General features: G+C 48.4%; 5 protein-coding genes across 5 annotated transcripts; 2 read left to right on the top strand and 3 right to left on the bottom strand.

Annotated features, from left to right (window-relative positions):
- Positions 1 to 1,459: 1,459 nt before the first annotated feature.
- Positions 1,460 to 5,633, bottom strand: TRV_02610 (uncharacterized protein; the record flags this gene model as incomplete). The annotated part of the gene is made up of 13 exons (XM_003023230.1): positions 1,460 to 1,521; positions 1,698 to 2,021; positions 2,078 to 2,246; positions 2,300 to 2,455; positions 2,521 to 2,654; positions 2,711 to 2,965; positions 3,024 to 3,194; positions 3,253 to 3,414; positions 3,468 to 3,608; positions 3,669 to 3,821; positions 3,874 to 4,720; positions 4,777 to 4,839; positions 5,112 to 5,633. 13 exons carry the CDS (start codon positions 5,631 to 5,633, stop codon positions 1,460 to 1,462), a joined length of 3,159 nt encoding a protein of 1,052 aa, XP_003023276.1.
- TRV_02609 (uncharacterized protein) lies at positions 5,091 to 5,633 on the bottom strand (the record flags this gene model as incomplete). Its single annotated transcript, XM_003023229.1, has 1 exon — positions 5,091 to 5,633. The coding sequence occupies one exon, from the start codon at positions 5,631 to 5,633 to the stop codon at positions 5,091 to 5,093; it is 543 nt and encodes a 180-aa protein (XP_003023275.1).
- A 1,094-nt stretch (positions 5,634 to 6,727) lies between these two features.
- On the top strand, positions 6,728 to 8,945 carry TRV_02608 (bZIP transcription factor CpcA; the record flags this gene model as incomplete). Its single annotated transcript, XM_003023228.1, has 3 exons — positions 6,728 to 6,782; positions 6,861 to 7,140; positions 7,232 to 8,945. The coding sequence occupies 3 exons, from the start codon at positions 6,728 to 6,730 to the stop codon at positions 8,943 to 8,945; spliced, it is 2,049 nt and encodes a 682-aa protein (XP_003023274.1).
- Positions 8,946 to 10,750: 1,805 nt separating this feature from the next.
- TRV_02607 (uncharacterized protein) lies at positions 10,751 to 12,546 on the bottom strand (the record flags this gene model as incomplete). The annotated part of the gene is made up of 2 exons (XM_003023227.1): positions 10,751 to 11,800; positions 11,872 to 12,546. The coding sequence occupies 2 exons, from the start codon at positions 12,544 to 12,546 to the stop codon at positions 10,751 to 10,753; spliced, it is 1,725 nt and encodes a 574-aa protein (XP_003023273.1).
- Positions 12,547 to 12,977: 431 nt separating this feature from the next.
- TRV_02606 (uncharacterized protein) lies at positions 12,978 to 15,496 on the top strand (the record flags this gene model as incomplete). Its single annotated transcript, XM_003023226.1, has 4 exons — positions 12,978 to 14,352; positions 14,540 to 14,715; positions 14,772 to 15,349; positions 15,421 to 15,496. The coding sequence occupies 4 exons, from the start codon at positions 12,978 to 12,980 to the stop codon at positions 15,494 to 15,496; spliced, it is 2,205 nt and encodes a 734-aa protein (XP_003023272.1).
- Positions 15,497 to 16,115: the final 619 nt, after the last annotated feature.

Below are 16,115 nucleotides of genomic sequence, written 5' to 3'. Positions count from 1 at the left end.
AGCAGACGCCAGGACGAGCTCCGTTGAAATCGAAAAGTGGTGGGACCAGCGGTATTTGCACTGTCCTGGTTTGTCTACAGCATAACGATATCAACCGAACAAAAATAAAATAAAAAATCCCCTGAACACAGCACCTTAGCCAATTTAACACTCAACACTGTCCCGCCATCAAACCAATCTTTCACGCAGCCCAGCCAACTTCCTAACGAGCATGGCCATGACTTTGAACAAGAAAAACCAAATCCAGTTCTCTAAAAACCTCACTCTAATATATGTCTCGTGTGTTCGTGTGTGCCTGTGTTTCCCCTATCCTTTTCTTCTGTTTCCTATGTCTTGCTCTTCTTGTCTAATTAATTACTGGCTCGATCCACCCAAATTTCCAACTTGCCACTCCCTACTGTTTCGTCACTCCCTCTGTACGCGGTGATGATGCATGGTTGTCTTGTGGGAATTATCAGAATTTTTAATCAACAATCCAAAAAAAAAAAAAAGGCGAGGTGGACGTGAATGATACCCATACCCGATCCCGATACCCCCGATACCCAAATCATACCGTTTTGCGCTGCTTGCGTTTCATTTCTTCCTGTTAATTAATTACTCGCTTTTTAGTCCTGCATAATTCTGCTTCCGTTCAATTCTCCTTTTTCCAGATTGTAAACGTCATCTCTCCTCTCCCTGTATTTCCATACCATGGTCTATGATTTTGTCTCGTGCGTTTCGTCTCTTGGACTGTAGTTGCAGTATGACTTGTTTACTACTTTTGATGGCTATGCATGCCGCTACTCTCTACTCGACTATCCAAATTGATAATTATAACTTTCCACGAATACTTTGCTCCAAACTTCCCCGGCTTTTCTCATCGTAGCGCAAGACCCTCCCCCCCTGTTTATATGCATGATACTATGATACATCACCTTCACCCACAGGCCATTAACCCGCAGGAGATGAGCAGACCGCATGATTTAAACTGACGAATAGAGGCCTGCATTACACAGGCTCGTATTTTCTCCCCCACCATGCATCCATCCATCATCATGCCACCTGTCAAACAAGGCAAATCAGAGCCTGATTGGCAAGCGCTTCATGTTCTCCAATGGAGAATATCAGTTTGTTGAAACGGAAACGGGTTGTAAGTACACTAACTTACACTTACGCCGGCATGTATCAAAAGAGACATGCCCATGCACACTGTGATAAGTAGACATAAAGTATACTGTATAAGGGGTTTGCATACAAGCAACAAAAGTAATCAGTCAGCCAGCTCATTGTCAAACCAGCGGTTAATTCGTTCGACCAGCTATATCCATTCAACAGCAGACTCGCGGCCCGGGGGGGGGGCGGTGAAAAACGTAAAACAAACCAAGGAAATAAAGTGAAAAGGCCCAGCTAAATATGTGGGGGAAATAGTTGATAATATGCTGTAAATGCATCATTGACCGCAACTAGATAAGAAAGGCTCTTAGAAAGTGCGTGGATAGATAAAAATATCTTCTCGGTCTTTGAACAAGTGATCTAACTGATCTATTTGAGGTTGAGGTGGCTGGAAGAAAAAATTGATATCAAGTAGTTTATATATCACCCGAATTGTAAAATTCTTTCTTCTCATTTATGTGCTTCAAGAGCATGTTGGATAGCTAGGTGCGAGTTAGTATCGATAATTACACACAGGCAAACGCAGTTAGTTTGATAGGACTCACCATCACAAGAAGTCTTTGCGTCTCCAAACAGCATCTTGGTACCAGGCATATAGAACATGGGGTTAGGCACATCAGCTATCGGATATGTTAGTTTAAACGGGTCCCTTTTGGTTAGGGAGGAGTTTAATAACTTACCGTATCCGCTTGACATTCCACGCTTCATAACAATGACCTCCTTGCTCTTCCAGGCGTGCAAAACAGGCATTCCCGCAATAGAGGAATTGGGCTCCAGGGCAATGGGGTTAACCGTGTCGTTCGCACCGATGACGAGAGTCACGTCCGTATCACCGAAGTCATCGTTGATTTCATCCATTTCAAGGACGACTAATTTCCTTTATTAGCTTTGTGCAATGCAGGCACCGATGAAAAGGAGAACCTACTATCATATGGAACAGCAGCTTCAGCAAGCAGGACATTGCATTGCCCAGGCATGCGGCCGGCGACGGGATGGATAGCGAATCGAACTTTGACTCCTTTTGCACGAAGCATACGGGTGATTTCTGATATGGCATATTGGGCTTTTGCGACTGCCATGCCGTATCCAACGACCTAGGGACATAGGTTAACAGTTGATTCAACAGATCAAGACTAGAGTAACGTACTATAATAACACTTTCGGCACTCGCAAGAGTCTCTGCCGTTTCTTCAATAGAAGTCTTCGTAATCTTTCCTTCAATTTGGTGATCCGATTGTGCCTGGGTTGGTGATGATATTCCGCCGAATAGGACATTGGTTAGAGAACGGTTCATCGCGACACACTTTAGACAGTTAGCCTGGCACTATTTCAAGAACTAGTTCAAAACATCGCTAGCCGTGGACTAACCATAATATATGATAGAATGGAACCGCTGATGCCGATAAGCGATCCCACTGTCGTAAGAAGTGGATTGTCAAGCATAAAGCCTTCGGCAACAAGCGCAAAGCCAGAATAAGCGTTTAAAACCGTTATCACAACAGCTATAGATGTCATTTAGCAGGTCTTCACCAGGATTAAAGGATCAAGGTAAACATACGCATGTCAGCACCCCCTATAGCAGCGGTTGTCGTGAACCCCTTTATGAAACTGAGGATGGTACTCGCTGATAAAGCTGCAGCAGCTACTAGGGGAGCGCCCGGAGCCATTGATATAAATCCACCCATGAGCGCCATGTTGGTCCCCAGTAAAGAGGAGTTTACAATATGTCGACCTTTGAATGCAAGTGGTTTAGATGCCATTTTCCCTGATAACTTGAGGAACGCCACGATGGAGCCGGTGAAGGTGATCCCGCCTGTTTATTCAGTGAGTTTAACATTCCCTGTTTTAGTATACGATTTGCGAAGGCTTACCTATGACTACGCCAGAGTATGCTGTAACAAGATGTAGGGTTGAAACATGGTCGATATCAGCGAGGACACTTCCAATACTAGTGAGGACGGCCGCGAGCCCAACAACAGAATGCAGTGCCGCTACCATCTGAGGGAGCTCGGTGGGAGTAATACGACGGCCGATCGCGGCTCCTATATTATGTTATCATCGGCGAATAGAACAACGGAACACGATAACGGTAGAACTAACCAACCAAACCTCCGATACCAGCTAGTCCGACAAATTGGGCAAGGACTTCAGGAGAGAAGCCTACAGCAACCAAAGAGGCGAGAATACCAGAAGCAACGCCCAAGATACCAAGAGAGTTTCCTGCACGAGCAGTGGCCTGAGATGCAAGACCCGAAATAGAACCTACATTGTTAGTAGTTGCAGGTCACACAAATACCACAGAATATAGTACATACTTATGCATAGAATACTGCTGACGAGGTATCCGGCTTGAATTAGACCCGCCATACCGGTGCTCACAGCTGCAAGGTACCCGCCTCCGAATAGGACGCCAGGAATAGCGTAGAGCCATGGATACTCAGGTGGATCAGTAGGCCCTTACATAGTAGTTATTAGTGTGCGGTGCCAAGCAATACCTCTGGGTAACTAGAGCTCACTCTTGAACATGTCCAGCATGCGTTTAGTTATGACAAAGCCGCCTGATACGTTGACGAAGGCAAGGAGCACAGACAATGCACCTAGGGCCTGGGGTATGGTTTCGGGGAAATACCCTCCACCCATGACGAATAGGCCACCAATTCCCACCATTCCTACATGCGAGTAAGTAGATAGTCGGTATTAGACAACGGAGAGTTACAGTACCTGAAATAGCGTTGGTTACACTCATCAAAGGAGAATGCAAGGCAGGAGTGACGCCCCATACAACTCGATATCCAATTAAGCCAGCCAAGCCCGCTGTGAAGACATTACTCATGAACAGTGGACCAGTGAATTTTCCTAAGGCGAGAGCTGTGCCCATGCCACCAGTAACAGTAGCTACTTCTCTTGAGACCTTTTGGAATGGGGTAAGTTCCATCTTAGCCGCGTCGGCGGAAAGAGCTGCGTCGTCTTTCTTGGGAGTTGCTGGCTGTGGAGGCGGGGCGGGCCTGGGAGCAGGGGGCAAAATAGAACCAGCATGGGTGACAATGGAGCCACGGACGACTTCATCTTCAAGGTCAACACCGAACTGTTTCTCAACGGGGGCCATTGAAAGCAGGAACTTAGTGATATTGTTTGAGTACAGCGTAGACGATTGCGTGGGTAGACGGGATGGAAGATCAGTGTATCCTATGATAGTAACGCCATTGGAGCTTAATACCAGCTCCCCAGGTTTAGTCAGGACACAGTTCCCTCCAGCCTCTGCCGCGAGGTCTACCACGACAGAGCCAGGCTTCATGGCCATGATCATTTCTTCAGTGATAAGTTTTGGAGCTGGTTTTCCAGGAATCAAGGCTGTGGTAACGATGATGTCCACTTCACGGCTTTGTTGGAGGAAGAGCTTCATTTCAGCTTCGATGAATTCCTTGGACATTTCCTTTGCGTAGCCACCGGCGCCGGAACCGTCTTCTTGGATGTCTACCTCGATGAATTCGGCTCCGAGGGATTGAACTTGTTCACGAACGGCGGGACGGGTATCAAAACCGCGGACTATGGCACCCATACGACGTGCCTTGATTTTTTTTAGTATAAATCATGATGCTTTATATAAGAGTGACCGTGGCTTACTGCCGAGATTGCGCTGAGGCCAGCAACACCAGCACCGATAACGAGTACCTTTCCGGGTGGAATCTACACTGCATTAATTATGGCAATAATTGGAGTGAACAGCAAAACGGACCTTGCTATTGGATGTTAGTATTGTATATGAATGCGGGTAAGCGTAAGAGCATACTCACCCTGCAGCAGTAACCTGACCGGGTAGGAATCTCCCAAAATGGTTAGAGGCTTCTAGTATTGCCTTGTATCCTGCTATGTTTGCCATTGAACTACTGGCCGTTAGTTTTCCTTTTTGTCTCTGTGCTGGTGGAGTGCTAGGTAGTTCACCTGAGAGCATCAAAGACCTGGGCACGGGATATCCTAGGAACCATATCCATGGCGAAGGCGGTGACGCCTCCCTTGGCCAGGGCTTCAACCAGGTCTCTGTTAAGTGCCGGATAGAGGAAAGATATGGCCGTAGCACCATCCTTAAGCAAGCCTACCTCGCCACGATTGAGGCTGGGAGCTCGCACCTTGAGCACGATGTCGCTTTCCCAAACGTCATGGCGGTCCACCAAGCTAGCCCCGGCATCTATATATGCCTTATCCGTGAACTGGGATGCTGCACCAGCCCCACGCTCGACCAGCACCTGCCCGAACCCTTTCTTCAGCAAGAGGGCGGCATTAGCCGGGGTGAGAGAGACACGGCGTTCTGACGGGTATGACTCGAGAGGCACGCCGATGGTGAGGGAGGAGTACGGGACCGTTTTGATCTTGCTGTCACTTTGCTGTTGCTGCTGCTGGTAGTACTGGGACGAGCAGGAGAAGAAACGAGCATGCTGCCCGAAGCTGACCACAGCTCTCCGCAGGGAGGTGAGGTTGTTCATGGTCGCGTGTCTCGCAGTAGGTGGAGAACGGGTATCATTCTACTGGGTACTACCTCCCAGACGGCCGCCAGACCCCGTTGCAACTATGGTTGAGCAGTGTTAGCATCTATTAAGGGCGTATAGATGCGTTGTAGAAGTGTTGCTGTGGATGTTGTGAGGGGTCGACTGGGATAAGCGCGGCCTCTCTCCGCAACGAAGCTCCAGAAAGCGCGCGATCTTATCTTGATCTTATCAACAAAAGGCCGCAAAGACGGAGGATCAGGCTCCGCCTTATGTAATAGGGAAAGCTTAGTCATCAAGGGGCTCGTGATAAGGCCTTGGCATGCTCTTCCCCACAACTTCGCTTCGTTCGACAAAGAGGACTACTGGAAGGACAAAGTCAGCCATATATGGCCAAAAGGATGGAGTCTGCACTAAAAATGGTAAGCATCTAGGTGGCAGAAAGTTGGCTGTTTGCATTCCTTCACTGCCATATTTGCTTGCCGTGTGTGCGAGGTCTTAATTATCTGCAAGTCTGTCTCGACATGCACCATAACACTGATCAAAGAGAAAGCAGTATATCGCTTCTTGCATTCTATATACTTCGAAGTAACTGCTGCTGGCATGGATATAAGGATACACCCAATTGTCAAAGACGCCATCATTCTCTATACGGAGTAGCACATGCAACCATTCACCGTTCCAACATACTAATCTTAAGAATAGATTGATACGGAGTACAAAATGTCGATAGGACCGCGGGAACGGCCTGGAGATCACTCGCAAAACGAGATGTTATTTATAGTTAACTCGTAAAACGAAGCATTAAGGGACTGTTAATTAATAATATATAACCTTTATTTCTGCAACATCCGCTTACGATTAAGCATACAGAGGACGCGTTGGGGCGTCGTCTGAGGAATGAAAGATTCCGTCGGACCTGATGTTCCTCTTAGTCAGCATACGGCCCGAGATAACCTTGGGAAGCTTGGCGTCCGTCACATGGCCGCATCTCCGCGTTCTTCCGAAAAAGGAAATAGGTACCTTACCTAGCAGCGCAGTGACCACACCGTGGAAGAGAGAAACGCCAGAGAGAAAACGCAAGCAAGTAAAACATGGACGGAGAATGGGGTGAGCAAAAGATATTCAGCGGAAAGGAGAGAGACAAGCGTCTGTCTCGAGGCTGCAAGCTAAACAAGAGGGGGGATTGGCAGCGACAGGCCGAGTGATCCGGCAAAAGCGGCGAAGGATGGCTGCCTGGCTTCGTGTTCCAGCGCTGGAGTGCGCAGGCTGAGGCGGCGTTGAGCCGCATCTCGTTTCTTCTGCAAGGGTTCGCATCCACGCCAGAAGCGAACTATCGGTTTCAGCTGCGCCCACCACCGCCCACGGCCGCCTTCCACCCTCTCCCTCGCGCTGCTGCTGGCCTCGTCGTCCTCGCTGGCGCCTCTGCTGTCTCCTCCATCTTCCCGCGTCTCGCTGCGACTTTTCCTCGTCCCGCGCGGTCGTCCTTTCTGATGACTAAGACAGAGTGGTTAAGGTTGCCATTGACCAATCAGAGTGCGGAAGTGCAGTGACTCATAGCTGCAGCCCCACTTTCTGCCGCTCTCGGTTTAGCGCAGAGTCGGGTCGCTCGATCGGGAAGGCGGTGGGATTTTACTGCCACTCGCGCGCCCTTTTTTTTTTTTATTTAAAAACTCGCTTCGTCGTCGTCTTTTGCTTCGTCTTTTTTTCCCTTTCTCTCATCTTCATCCTCTTCACGCACACAAAAAAAAAAACATACACATAAACACAGAAAAAGAAGATAGACGGCGAGATACCCGGCATCGAGGCCTCAGACAAACGCCAGACGCAACCATACAAGCATTCCCTGACTTCGACTTTCTCTTCTCAAGGCTACAAGATGGCCTTCTAGACGCAGGCTCCAGCTCGCTCGGTCTCTCCCACCAAGAGACAACAACCACGTTGGATTCCCACGATTATACCACTTCACCATCAACTTCTTCACCCCCTTCAGAGCCTCCTTCCGGACCTCTGAACGCATCTTCTGATTTGTCTCGTGCAAACCCCGCGTTCTCTTCCTCCACCACCATTCCCCAGTTCGACTTTACGTCGTTCACCACGGATAACCAACGCCCATCATGGCTTTCCCAACCACAGTCCAGACAGCCTTTGGCTACAAACAATCGTCCACAGCAACCGCAATACAGTTACAACAGTCTCCCTGCCTCCCTGCAGCAAGACTTTCAGCTCTTCCCGACTCCTCAGCCGCTTGCAGCACAACCCAGCAGCTGGTCAGCTCCCAAGAGCTCTCGTCTGGTTTCGCGTCAGAGTATCCAGAATACCCCTAGATCTGGTTCTGCAGCCTCTGCTTTGCCTACCAGCAGCAGTCGTACCTGTATCTCAGCCCCGCAACCGGTCTTCTACTCGCCTAGTGTAAACACTTCTTCATCTCGCCTAGCCAGCCAAAGCTTGCGTCCTCCTGTACCCTTGTTCGCGGATTTGGGAAAGAAAACTCCAGTCCATTTGCAAGATCAGATCAAGAACGCCGCAATGGAGGGTACGTCGGTCGCTACTTCTTCGATTTTGACCAACACTAATCCCTCTCTCGCTACTACTATAGACTATTTTGACTTGTCCGATACCTACGAAATGCAGGGCAGTGACTCGTTGGCCTTGAACGGCAGCCAGCCACTTGCCCTTGCAGACGCTCCTCCCCTGACTGTTTCTCCCCAAGAACTTCTCTTGGACTCTTCGTGCCCGCCTTCCACCTGCATGACCGATCTCAGCACTCCATCCTTCGAGTCCCCCGGCACCTTCAGCCACGACACCTCGCCACTCTTCAGCACTGCGGACGATCTCTCTGCTGACCATGATGGCTGGGAGTCGCTCTTCCCCGGAGACCCGCTGACCACTCTCGATGAAACCCCAAAGCTTTCGGCGCCTGTTCTGACTCAGCCACCGGCTCATCGAACTGTCCAGCAAGAAAGGATTTCTACCACTGCTTCGTCTTCACCTGCTGTTAAATCTCGCTCTTTTCCAACGCCATCACCTCGCTTGAGTTCTCGCTCGTCATCCAGCCGCCCTTCATCGGTGTCCGGGGTCACTAAGCGAACTCGTGAAAAGCACCCTTTGCCACCAATTGAGGTTGATCCTTCCGATCCTGTCGCAGTCAAGCGAGCTAAGAACACCGAGGCAGCCAGAAAATCTCGCCAGCGGAAGGTGGAACTCCAGGAGTCACTTGAGCGTCGTATTGAAGAGCTTGAAGCCGAACTGGAGCAAGCCAAACAAGAGGCCGAGCACTGGAAAGGTGTTGCTGGGCACACCGGAAGCTAATCCTGAGAATGTGACTTTTACTCGTCCAAGTCAGTGACTTTATTCTCAACACTCTGTTACCCGATGGGCCTCCGCATCAGAGTCTCGTCAAGAACAAAGGCGTTGTTTGCGGAGGCCCACGGGCCGACCCAACAATTACACATGTTGTGTAGTGTTGTCTGTTCTCCTACTTATGATCGGTTACCCGGCGAGTCTCCGAATCTACTACAGTCTGAAAAAAAAAAAAAAAAAAAAGCATTCATTATCAGAGACTCGTCGGGTAACCAACTCCCTCCGCCCAGACGGCGTTGGAGAAAAGTTTCAGTTTCATCGTTATCTGTTCCTCTTGTTCTATGTTCAGGCTTTTACATCCCTCTCACTGCTCACCGTCACTGATGTACTCCATTCTGCTCTCAGCTTTCTCTTTCCCTGCCGTCTGATGTCTCCTCTTTTTGCTTCTCAGCCCAGCCCGTGTTGGTATGTTTTGCGCTAGGATTGACTCGTGGCTTTTCTATTTCTCTTTCTCTTCCGATGGACACCAGCCCTCTAATCCATGGTTCTTTTCCATTCCTACGCTGATGTCTACTTGTCCTTCACACGTGTTGTTCTGTCGATGCGTTTATCGACCCTCGCCTTCGGGGCTGGTAGTGGTCTAGATTTATTCTTAACCAATGTGCTTTTTCTGAATAGGATAGTATTCTTAACCAAAAAAAAAAAATCTAATTCAGTTGCTATTCATTCTTGACAATTCCAAATGACGCACTCTATATGTGTAAGGCTATGTCTGTAAATACTGCGCCCTGTCTGCAATATTGCAGTTGACCCAATCCTCTGGAGATGAACCTGTCATGCTCAGCTCTAGCTCGGTGAATGTATACACAGTGAAATCGAACGCAAGTCTTCAAATATGCGTTTCGTTGGTGTATTTCTCTTACCGCGTTCGGCACTGTAGACGATTTCACGCTCATGTATGCCGTCTGCATTGCTGCATTGAAAAATATGAACTACAGCTCTCCTTGTCTTGACACAACGTACTCCATACGTCCCTCTGCAGCTTGGTATATGTAGCAACGGGGTAAGTCCAAACTGTAGAGGGACTCCAAGTATCTTGTAAATTAGGTAGACGATCTACGCTATTAACTAATGGATAAAGGTGTCGTCTTAGGAGTATGAATGTGGTTGAACCGAACATGTTCCTTGACGTGAATATTTGGTTCTGGTATAAATAAGTTGAAAAACGGTGCGCAGACCTAGATTATGCCTGGTACCATAGTGCAGATTCATTCATTCATAGGCGTATTTCAGCAAGTAAGGAATCGGTGGAATCACTCGCAACAGAATATTGGCCAAGGATATGTAGAACACACCAACAGAAGAGTACTGGTTAACAGGGGCGTTTCTGCATGCAGCTCAGACTTGCCTTAATTTCTTCAGCTCTCACTCCGTCTTCTGTCCAACTCAGCACATCCTTTCTCCGTTCGCACTATTTATTCTTCGAGCGCATCCAACCAGAAAAACTGCTGCACATCCCCTATCCTGACCCACAAGGTGCCCACGCCCTCGCTCTACCGGAATAGGGAGTGTCATGAGCACCATGCTGGATTTGAATAAGAAGATTTATTGTTTAGCAGAAAGAATGAAAGGAGCGTTTTTAAAGAAGGCCAAACGGTAAAATGAGCGGAAAGAGCATGATGTTGAGCCAAGACGTGATTAGATGGAGAAGAATTCAGAAGTATCTGTCGTGTCATCATGGCTGCCACGGGACTGACGGGGATAGATATATACGTTGGGATGAGGGAAATGGGGCTTGGGCGGAAATGTGCTGATCACTCAAGGATTTGTGTACCTCTGCTTCTTCCACTCTCCATTTTTGCTGTCCGAGATCCAAACTGTATTGCTCTCTTCTTCTCCATGGCTACATCCTTCATGCCTAGTTTCCACGCAACTAGACGCAAGGCTTTCTTGCCATCTTCCACGTCTGGCTCTTGCTCTATCTTAACTTTCTCGCACCCAAATCCGCATTTCTCCCATATAGGCCGAGAAAGTGCCCATGTCAAAAAGTCTTCATCCAAATATGGATATCGTGCTTCTTTGCCCCAATGAGATATTACGCGATCATCACGGCCTAGGTTCCGCTTGCCTAACCTGCCAACGTCAAGCTGGACCTCGTCTATTAGGCCACGAAACCCATGTCGTGAGAAAGCGATGGCATGACGACTGTATCCAGCAAACACTTCATCTGCGCCTAAACCCGATAAAAGGACACGAGCAGGTGTGGTATAGTTGATTCCTGTTTCCCCGTTGCTATACTCGGAGTGGTGCATACCTTTGCCTCTTGAAGCAAAGTAGAGAGCACAGGCAATGGAGAGGTCCATCTCTGTATTGTGTGGTGCCATCAAATGTTTGACCCGTGGTCGATGTTCCATGGTTTCGGTATACGGAACATCAATGCGGACGAACCGCCATTCCCGGCCAGGACAGACCTTTTTTAATTCCTGAAACGACGATAGGCCAGTCCTGCGATCGGGGCAATCATCATACACGGAAGTTGATGAAGTTCCAGAGATCGAGCCTTTGGTAGCTGCGGCCACTACCCGCGGATTCTCAAACGCCACATTAAGAAGGTCTATTGGCGCTTTCATAGGCAATACATCATGTGCTAGTCTCGCAACCAAGGTGCAATCGAGGCCACCAGAGAAAAGGATGGCAACTTTAGTTTCCGTTGAGGTTAAAATGTCCGGTACCGTCAATAATCGTAGTCTAAGCGACTCCAGTAGTTTTTCTTGTAGAATTTCTATACATAGGGAGTCAATGGCTAGGGGAGACGCAGAGCCCCTCTCCGGGAGAGATGTATCCATAGCAGGGATAGGCCGTTTCTAAATGTGTTAGCTGTGAATCGTACATTACATCTGGTTTAAAAACAAGGGCTGGTTATTAGTATTCTCACAAGACTCAACGTCGGATCAGGGGACCATGGGATAACAAAAGTCTTGACCGGGCATGTGGGTGTTCCAGCATTGGCTTCCGTGTTCTCCTGTTCGGGCGGGCTAGTCAGATCAATGACATGAATTCGAGTAGTATCTACTTCTTCAAAGTAGTCCGATATGTTTCCATCCCGAATACTGGATATTCGAAAGTTCCCATCACTACTCCACCCATGGAGCAAGGACCGTCGACCAAGGTAATCTCTTCCATAGAATATCCGGCACGAGCAACTGTCATAAAACACAAACGAAAAGGGGCCTGAGATGTTGTTAACCGCAGTACATAGTTTCTCTAATGTATTCTCAGCTCCTTCACCGTTGCGAGGCTTCACCGCATCCATGAAAGACTGAAAAATAGCGTAGGTGTCATTTCCATCTAGCGCGCGGTCTGCAAACTTCCATATCTCGCCATTCCAGCAGAGGACCGATTGGTTATCATCTACCAGCGGCTGCTTCTGAATAGAGCCTCCTCGAAGTCCAAGTACAGAAGACGCGAAAGTTAGGTAGGCTGCCGTCTGGTTAACACGAACACACACTGTCTGGTAGCTGTCTGGACCTCTGTGCTGGATAAGCTTCTCCGTCAATTGGCTCGGATAACAGTGCTTCTCATTGCTCAGCGAGAAGAAAATGCCACACATCGCGAAATCTCCTCTTCTCACATCATGTCGAAGGCAAGGTTGAGTGTTGTTGAGGTTGTTGAAGTGAAATGACCTTTAGCACCTCCGAAACGCCGGGGCCGCATCGGAGCCTCGGTAAAACAATGATCCGCCACTTTTTCTGGCCCGACCTCATCGGGCGGGCCATGGCCTTTCTGGAACCTATCGACATCCTGACCACCTAGCTTGTACTTAATTTTATCGAGGTTTGACAGCCCATATATAAAGAAGCAAGTGTTTTGTGTGTGTTAGAGAGGCAGTGTTTGTGTGCGAGGCATCATTTCAACCAGAACACATTATACGATACGAGTTCCCCCACGATGATCACGGTAGGCTGATTCAACAGCCTCCCACCCCCCAGCAACGTTTCGACAGCCGTATATACACTACTTCGCACAGCTCATGTCGAGCTTATGTCTCCTCCAGAAATCCAGGTCCCCCCCTCAGACGTCGCTGGGGAGACGTCTGTGCAAGTAGGAGAAAGCGAGGAATCTCGAAATGATACAACTGCAAAGAACGTGAGCAGCAATGCTGAATCGAAGGTTGACGAGACTGTTGCAGGTGTGGCTGATTCCCCTCAACAAAAGGAGGACACGGTTGAAGCTTCGAATATAGATGAAGAACCCTCTTCACCCGCTGAAAATGACGGACAATCCTCGTCACAGCCACAGCAGCAGCTGTCTATTCAGTCCAAGCGCAGGAATCCTGGCCAACTGCTTCATGTGGACGTAGCAGGTGGCCAGCCGCCTCTCCCCCCTAAAAAAGACGAGCCTTATATCGATCCCACCCCTAAAACTCCGCAGGTTTCACGACCGCCAGCGGATAAGGACCTACCTGAAGTTCCTCAGGATGACTTACTCGACGACAGTTGTCAACCCAAAGCCGAGAGTGAGGAGAGGAAGAGCGAAGATTCTCAGTCGGAGATACAGACAATCATGGATCAATTTTCGGATGAGACCAGCAGCCTCCGCCAGGAAGAGATCATGTCTCCAAGACTAGAGTTAGCTGACCAGTTTCGGACCGGCCAGGGACACTTCCCTCCTCGGAATTCAAGTTTAGAACAGCAGCCTGTAAAACAAAACGATGAATCGGCAGATACCCAAGCTGCATCAAATTTAACAAGCACCGGCAGCAGCTGTCAAGCAATGTCTCCTCCCGCTGTACCACCTAAGTCCCCATCCCTGACCAGCGCAGGGAAAATGGTAGCTGTGGAAAAGCCTGATACTCACCACAACCCATCAACGCCAGCGTCAACGGTTCCTCCACCACCAGAGCCAGAAACAGAACAGCCATTTGACTTCCATCGCTTCCTGGAACAACTGCGACATCGGACTGCTGATCCAGTAGCCAAATTTCTACGCTCATTCTTGAATGAATTTGGAAAGCGTCAGTGGATGGTTCACGAACAAGTGAAGATAATAAGTGATTTCTTAGCATTCATCACTAACAAAATGGCCCAATGTGAGGTATGGAAGGGTGTATCTGACGTTGAGTTTGATAACGCCAAAGAGGGAATGGAGAAGCTTGTTATGAACAGACTTTATACCCAAACATTTTCCCCAACCATTCCACCACCGGCAGCCCCCTCGCGAAGTAGAAGCCGGGGGAGGAGAAAGGAAATAGAGAGGATGCATCATCCCGGTAGACGTGGCCAGCACCAGGAAGACGTTGAGCGTGATGAGATTCTGGCTCAGAAAGTTCGGATATATAGTTGGGTTCGCGAAGAACATCTTGATATCCCGCCCGTTGGCCCAAACGGCCGTCGTTTTCTGCTTTTGGCGCAACAAGGTATTTTACACTTGACCGATTGATAGATCCCTCATTCTAACCTAGCTTAGAGCTATTGAAGATAAAGGGCTACCGAGCGCCGCGGGATAAAGTAATATGCATTTTGAATTGCTGCAAAGTTATCTTCGGTATTCATATATCCCACCACCTTGAAGATGAGACCATGGCCTAATTAAAATATAAACAGGACTGTTACGCCATGCAAAGAACAGCGATACCTCGGCCGACTCATTCATACCTCTATTGATATATGTGGTTCTCAAGGCGAATCCTGAACATCTAGTGTCCAACGTACAGTATATTCTGCGGTTCCGCAACCAAGAAAAGCTGAGCGGTGAGGCAGGATATTATTTGTCTTCTCTTGTATGTTTCATTTACCACTACCCCCAAAACTACTCTGTTTACTGACTGGAGGATAGTCTGGAGCCATCCAGTTCATAGAAAGCTTGGATAGGACATCCTTAACTGTCAGCGATGAGGAATTCGAGCGAAATGTAGAAGCAGCCGTTTCTGCCATAGCAGAGCGTAATCCAGACCACGAGGAACCACCATCCGTACCCGAAAAGCTACCTGCTAGCAGAGCACGAGAAACAGCATCACGGCCCTCTTTTGAAGGACACTCGAACTCGCGGCAGAATGAGCACTCGCCCCCCTACTCTCCTGTTTCCGACGATAACACCCCAGTTGCCGGATTGCTACGAACCATCCAGAAGCCACTGACGACAATTGGTCGTATATTCTCTGATGATACAGATCATTCTAGAGAACGATCCCCTTTCAATCAACAGAGTTCAGCGACTTCTGAGAATGTGCCATACAATGGGCAGCGCCCGGACAGTGATTCGTGGAGAAACCAGGAGGGATCCAGGGGTCGTGATGGAAAATCACCATCTCTAGCTACCCGCTTTGAAGCGCAGGAGGCTGCGGCCCGTCAAGCAAGTGCCGAGTCCGCGGAGGCTCGTCGTATCCAGCAAGCGGAGCACAACGATGTCGTCGAGTACGTGCCTTTTCGAAGCACAATGTAAACGAAAATAAATTGAGGATATATACTGATTTCATGCATTACAGGACACTCGCTGGTATGTTCCCGAATTTAGATAGAGATTTGATCGACGATGTTGTCACCATGAAAGAAGGACGGTAAGTGCCACCTTTCTCTACAACGCTTTGCTTTAGCCCACCAAACTAATCATTCTTCGTCGTAAAGGGTTGGTCTTGCAGTTGATGCCTGTCTTGCACTTAGCGCCGACTCTTGAAACATTGATGGCATATTGGAGCGGTTGTTTTCTTTATATGTGCAAAATGCTACGAGCATAACCGGGGAGTTATGGTCGGGTAATAAATATCATGGATACCCATTGAATACGTAGTTATAATTTGGTTTATTTCCTCGTCCAAGCTTTCATATACCTGGCCCTATGTTTCCCTTGTCGTCGGCCCTCCGAAAAGGCTGCCGGAAGCCTCACCATGAGCACTGAGTAAGATAGAACAAGATATATTACCAGATCCGTGTGAATAAGTCGATTTTAAGGATCATGACAATTTAAGCTTAAATTTAGAGTGACTTCGGCATCATTTCATGTACCTTTTCTCCCCTTTTCACCTCAGTCAAAGTAAATACAAGCCCACGAGTATGGGGGAAAAATGCCGGCAGGTTGCATAAATAATATTCAAGCACAGTTTCCAGATAAAGGGCAAACTGCAAAGCCCTGTGTTCTTGGCCTAGTAGAAGGCCTCTCTTATTAATATTCAGCTGAACCAGT

The sequence above is a fragment of the Trichophyton verrucosum genome (genome assembly GCF_000151505.1).
Source record: "Trichophyton verrucosum HKI 0517 chromosome Unknown contig00222_1.f1.exp, whole genome shotgun sequence".
In the NCBI taxonomy this organism is placed as follows: Eukaryota; Fungi; Ascomycota; class Eurotiomycetes; order Onygenales; family Arthrodermataceae; genus Trichophyton; species Trichophyton verrucosum.
The sequence above is the reverse complement of the archived record's forward strand: the minus strand, read 5'-3'. Positions and strand labels throughout refer to the sequence as shown.